This window comes from Heteronotia binoei, chromosome 5, assembly GCF_032191835.1.
Source record: "Heteronotia binoei isolate CCM8104 ecotype False Entrance Well chromosome 5, APGP_CSIRO_Hbin_v1, whole genome shotgun sequence".
NCBI lineage: Eukaryota > Metazoa > Chordata > Lepidosauria > Squamata > Gekkonidae > Heteronotia > Heteronotia binoei.
In genome coordinates this window covers 60,510,764-60,516,763 of record NC_083227.1, presented here as the reverse complement: position 1 = coordinate 60,516,763, position 6,000 = coordinate 60,510,764, and the positions used below count along the sequence as shown (strand labels likewise).

The 6,000-nt window shown below is 47.6% G+C and overlaps 1 protein-coding gene across 4 annotated transcripts in view; it reads left to right on the top strand.

Moving 5' to 3' along the window:
• Positions 1-2,949: 2,949 nt before the first annotated feature.
• Positions 2,950-6,000, top strand: part of RYBP (RING1 and YY1 binding protein) — an 82,556-nt gene continuing 79,505 nt past the window's right edge. The window contains exons 1-2 of one of the 4 annotated variants that reach the window (XM_060239553.1): positions 2,950-3,427; positions 4,635-4,760. In XM_060239553.1, coding sequence (XP_060095536.1) covers positions 3,396-3,427; positions 4,635-4,760 — 158 coding nt within the window. In that variant the 5' untranslated portion in view covers positions 2,950-3,395. Of the gene's footprint in view, positions 3,428-3,911; positions 4,105-4,213; positions 4,386-4,634; positions 4,761-6,000 lie in introns of those variants that run through there. The other 3 variants (XM_060239551.1, XM_060239554.1, XM_060239552.1) reach the window with 3 other exon arrangements.

Sequence of the window (6,000 nt, the reverse complement as noted above, 5' to 3'; positions counted from 1 at the left end):
TGTAATATGGACAATGAGGCACTACAGCTAGAAAACTCCTCTTCTCTCTGCTGACCCTTTCAGGCTCCTCTTCCTCTGTTTCTCCTACCTGCTGCTACTTTCTGAAAACTCTTCTTACTACCAACAACTAATAATCCTTTCCACATCCTGAATAGTCACACTGAGACTGACCTCTTTTGTTCCTGCTAGACCCTTCAACCAGTTAAAATTAGGGCAGCCAACCTCCAGGTGGAGCCTGAAGATCTCCTGGTATCACAACTGAACTCCAGAAACCAGATATCTCTCCCCCTGGAGAAAATAACTGCTTGGAGGGTGGACTCCATGACATTATATTCATAGAGGTCTCTTCCCTCCCCAAAATCTGGCTTCCTTAGATTCTACCACAAAATCTCCAAGAATTTCCCAAACTGGAGCTGGCAACTCTAGTTAAAATTCACTACATCTCAGGCTTGATCTGATTGGTTCCAGGCTTAAAGGCTAATGAAATGATTAAATCATCCATCCACTAAGCTGACTAAATCATATAGCTGACCAATCAGAGGTGATTCAGTTTGAATCCTTCTGTACCATATCAATATCAGAGAGACTCACTGAAGGACACTACCTTAGTAACTGTAACTAGGCATCAGTGCACAGTTTAGCCTGTGTACTTTGTGGTTTTACTTCTCTCACAAAAGTAAATGCTCCTTTACCTTATAACTTTGTAATTGCTTAGTGTTAAGTATTTAGGGTTGCCAGCTCCAAGTTGGGAAATTCCTGGAGATTTGGGGGATGGAGGGGGTGGTATGGGAAGGGGAAGGACCTTAGCAGGTATAATGCCACAGACTCCACCCTCCTACTCAGCCACTTTCTCCAGGGGAACTGACCTTCATAGTCTGGAGACTGCAGAGTAAAACTCTGAAATTCATGAAGTGTTGACTCTTAAACACTTATACTCTGAAAATCTTGTTGATCTCCAAGCTGCTACTGGACTTGAATTTAACAGTTCTACTGCAGACCAACATGGCTACCATCTGAAACTGGGAAACTGGCAACCCAACTTTGTTTATAGAAGCATAAATGTCACTTTATATGTATGATAACTTTCTGCATAAGGGTTTTAGTTGTTTCTGTATAGGGTCTAGGGGTAGCACATGATATTGTAATGTAGCTAATGAGATTATCAGTGTATGGATTGGGGGAGGTGTCTATCCTGGACATTTCATCTCAATTGTTTTGAGCTCTAACACAGAAGAAATGTGAGATGTATTTTTTTTAATAATGGTGGCACATTCCTCACCCAACAGGTGATACACACTGGATGGATCAATTATTTACTTGGCATGTGTGACTTGTCCCATGTGATCATGGCCATAATATTGTAGGCTAAGTGACTACTGCCTGCTTTGATATTCACCATTGCTAATCCAAATTAGAGTCCACTTTGCATTCCACCTTTGTGAAAACAGTTCACACCTGCATGTAAATATGGTCAGGAGATGTCCACTGGCAAACTGCTATTGCACACAGAACAAGCCTGCAAGTTGGTCAGTTATGTGCATTTGCTCCGAAAGGGTGAAAAGCCTTTCACTGATCTTTAACCTACTCTGCCTGTGTGACAAGATGTTTAAAGGGTAACTGATCCACATAAAGTAACCTTGAAGATGTGGCTTGATGGGTGGCACACTCCCCTCTTTCTGTCTGTGATGAGAGACACAGCTTCGTTTCTGTGGTGATTGACAGAAGGTGCCTACACTGCCCTGATGAGTGGCTGGATGTGTGTGCCTCCTTCTTTGTGGGTGATGTGTGAGGGTCTATATTTCTCACAGCATGAGAAGGCAGCTGACTAATGCAGAACAGCATGCGCTTGTTCTCATAGTTGGTAATCAGAAGCCTTGTGTACACATTACAGTGCTGTCATTTTACAACCAGTACTTGGATATGAGGTTTAAATCATGCATTAAACTGCACATGTTGACTGTAACACAAAAATGACTCCTCAGTGTGCACATATAAGAAGTCATAGCCTTTTCCAGTTGGGGCTTCTACTCTTTATGTACCCAGAGAGTATCCTACATAAAATCCTCTCAACATATGTGTGTGCCATTTTGTGAACCAGGTGTGTAAAGTGCCGTCAAGTCACAGCCAATTTATGGAGACCCTGTAGGCTTTTCAAGGCAAGAAACATTCAGAGGTGGTTTGGCATTGCCTGCCTCTGCACAGTAACCCTGGACTACTTTGGTGGTATCCCATCCAAATACTGACCAGGACCAATCCTGCTTACCTTCTGAGATTCGACCAGATCAGGCTAGCCCGGGGCCTTCCCGCTTCATTATTTGTGAAAGCATACCTCAATAATCTGGGTTTCCAACCCTGTGCACCAAAGCTGGGCTAATAGATATTGAGAGAATTGTGTGCGGTGTGCGCTCTCCTGGTATGTGAACTGGGCACACCAAGATCGTAGTGACTGAAATGGGCACTTTGTGTTCACAGACTGTATGCGTACAGACGGTGGCCTGGAGAAGTGTGAAGGGGAGGCGAGAGTAGTAGAGAGCAGAATCATCATGTGGGTGGGTCCATTCTCCACTTCAGTTAAGATGACGTAGCTGTGTACTCTGGTCCCACCACCCGCTGAAGAGTGAGCGGGAGGGAGGCTGGGAGGGAGCATGTGCAGTTACTCGCTGTGTGGGTCGCGAGGGGGTGGGAGGGCTTCAACGGTGACAGTTTGATGCAGGCTCTCCCCTGGACGCGAGTGGCTGAACTTAGGCAGCACACCGTGCCCTCCTTCCGCTTCAGCGTCCATTGGGCAAGAGGGCCGGGCGCGAAAGCTGCCTGCCTGCTCCCTACGTTTATCTGTGGGTGACCGTCTGAGGGAGGCAGCAAGGGACACACGTTTCACGCTCGACGCGAGCAGCGGTGGGCGACTCTACCAAGGCGGGGTCACATGCTGGCCTTGTGGGTGGCCAGGCACCGCCCAACGACGACGACGACGACGACACGCTTTTGCTGGCTCTCCTCTTGCGCGGCGGCGCCCGAGGAAGCAGCCTCCCCAGAGCGCCCTGCTCGCCGAGGGACCCCGTGCTTCCTCCTCCCCCGACCCGCGGGGCGGTGTGTGTGAGTGTGCGGTGGGGGTGCACGTCCCCCTTCCTTCGCCCCAGCGGAGCCCAAGGCCCGGCTGCCCGGATTGGCCGGGGAGGGCCGCGAGCTCCGCCCGCTGTAGCCGTGCTGCCTAGCTGGGAGGGGAAGAGGAGCGGGGCTGCGCTCCCTGCGCTGCCTAGTCTGGAGCGGGAGAGCCTGGCAGCGGCGGCGGCGGCGGCTGAGGAGCAGCCGGAGCCTGCTGGTCTGAGGAGTCAGCCCCGTAGCCCCCTTCGCTCTTGGTGGTGCGCAAGGCAAGGGGGCGCCCCTTCCACCGATCCATGACCATGGGCGACAAGAAGAGCCCAACCAGGTAAAGTGGCTGACGGAAAAGAAGAAGAAAAAAAAAAGCCGAGCGAGAAGGAAGGGGAAGTCGGCGGTGGAGGAGAGCGGAGCTCTTTCCTAAGATGGAGGGAGCGTGCATAGGGGAACAGAAAGGAGCGTGTGTGCCAGGCAGAGCCTTCCCTCCCACCACGCTTTTATGCTCTGGGGAGGCGCAGAATGGAGCGAGTAGGCCCAGGGGGTAGGGGCTATAGCAGTGGTGGTTAGAGGAGGGGGCTTTTAAGATGGAGGAAGTGGGGACGGAGGAGAGCTCATTTGTCTGCTTGCCTCTCAGCCAGGTACAGGAAACTCCTTGTTTTCAATTGTGCTGGGAGGAGGAGGAGAAACCCCGGCGGGGGGGGGTGGAGGATTAGCGGGGTAGAAAAACTGGGGCGCCTTGTGTGGCTGGGCTGTAGTAGAAGGGGGTGGGGGTGCGTTGCTCTATTTTGTGCCCAGAGTGGTTCTTAAGATGGAGGGAGTGTGTAAAGGCAAAGAGGAGGAGGGCGAAGTGTTTGTGTGTGTTTCTCTCTCTTGGTGCCAGGGCTAATCTGGTGTTGGAGCAGCTATGGCGGCTCCTCACTCTCTCGCTCTTTTTCCTCTCACACGCACGCATACATACTCCTCGTCTCCTCACTCTGACTTCTTCCAGACAAAGGGAGATTTAACAAGGTAAAGGAGACAGACAGACAGACGGAGGGGGCGCATGGAGGGACACGCCTACAATCCTTTAAAGTACAATCAACCCCCCCCCCTCCAAAGAGGGAGGGTAATGAGCCCTCTCAGATGTCTTCCACCAACCTGCTTTTCACTGCCCTTCCAGATTCAGTGGGTGGTATTCGTCGTTGTTTTTGTGTGGAAATCGATTGTCTTGGGATTGAAGATTGAGAGGAAATGTTTTCCCTCTTCTCGCTTTTACTGGGGGGCATGGTGGTGGGGATATTGGGAACAAGGTAGGATGGATTTTTATTGGGGGGGGGGTGGCAAAGGGCTGAAATGAGTATTTAGCTTTGTGTATGTTTTGCCTTTCCTCCTCTATGCAACCGCATCCTGGAATGTGATTACTTTTTAGGTAAGGCGCAGAAAAAAGAAGCAGGCAAAATCAGAGCGGGGAGCAGCACAAAATAGGCTTGCTTCATGATCTGGTTCCTAACCTTGTGTTTTTCTTTCTTCTCTCCCCCGCCGCCCAAATACTTCTCAAGGCCAAAAAGGCAAGCAAAACCTGCAGCCGATGAAGGCTTTTGGGATTGTAGTGTCTGCACCTTTAGGAACAGTGCTGAAGCCTTTAAATGCAGCATATGTGATGTCAGGAAAGGCACCTCCACAAGGTACACTGGCATATTTAAATATGAATATTTGTGTTCTCTCCTCCCTTCCTTCATTCTAATGATGCTGACTTGTTGATTTACTATGGTTGCTGAAGCAAGACTTTCTCATATGAAGAAATATCTCCCTTTGAATGCTTAAGCCTGTGTTTGTGTTATGATCTTTGTACATGCTAACATCAAATGTTTTGAAGAAATATAGTAATGGCATGCGTCAAGCAGCATGTCTGTAAAAGATTGCCGGTTGTCTTAGATCATTTTGATTGGGAGTGGAGTATTTTCTATGCCATTTGATACAGAATTTTTTCCCAAGTGGGGGTGGGGATGCTGTTTGCCCTATAGGCTGGAGACATTTATAGAAACACCTTCAAAAATCCTATGTTCTCATTGCTCTGCAAATGTCTTGTTTGTTTGAAATGAGAGAGCTTTGTAGAAAAAGTTAAGATTTCTGATAAGTTGATGTCCTCTCTTTCAAATTAACGTGTATATGGAAATGCGATGGAAATTCTCAACAAAATGTTGACATTGTCATGAGTAACTTAGATATAGCTTTTCAAGTTGTTAAGTTAACAAGTTGTCCTTAAGTATGAATTGGTTGCTTATGCTGTATTTTCCCTACTGTCTGGTTCAAACGTCTTTGTGTGTGAGTACTTTGAAATGTTCTAATTGTCTCAAATTTCTGATGTGTTTTTGATGTTGATGAAATAGTGTGACTTTTGTGGGTGGGGGGTTTTTTTGCATGATAAACTTGTCCTGTTTATATGGAGACCTTGTGGAATGTCAGTTACTGGTAGTTCTGTTTTGTATTGAGTGACTGGCAGCATTTGAGGACCTGCCATCTCTTCAGTATTTTAAGCAACACAAGAGCGCTAAGAAAGAGCTCTAAAATGTGCTTACCTTTTGGTCAGGAAAATCCTTCTGGATCATAGGGGCTTTCTGTGGCATGAGTCTACCAATTAAGTGTCACGTGGCAGCACTCTGGAAAGTGACTACTATGTTGTCACAAGTATTTGTACCAGTTATGCTATTCTGAAGGACTCTGACCAAACTTAACTGGAGATGTAGTACAAAACACATAAATTGGTGTGAAGACCAATTGTGTTCCTTTAGCGTGAAGTACTGACAGTTAATTCACCTGTAGGTCTTTGGTCTTCGATACAACCCTGTTGATTTCTTTAGGGATTATGATTGCTTAATTTCTTAGAGTGCACTTGCAGGATCAGCAGTTATATAGATGATACAC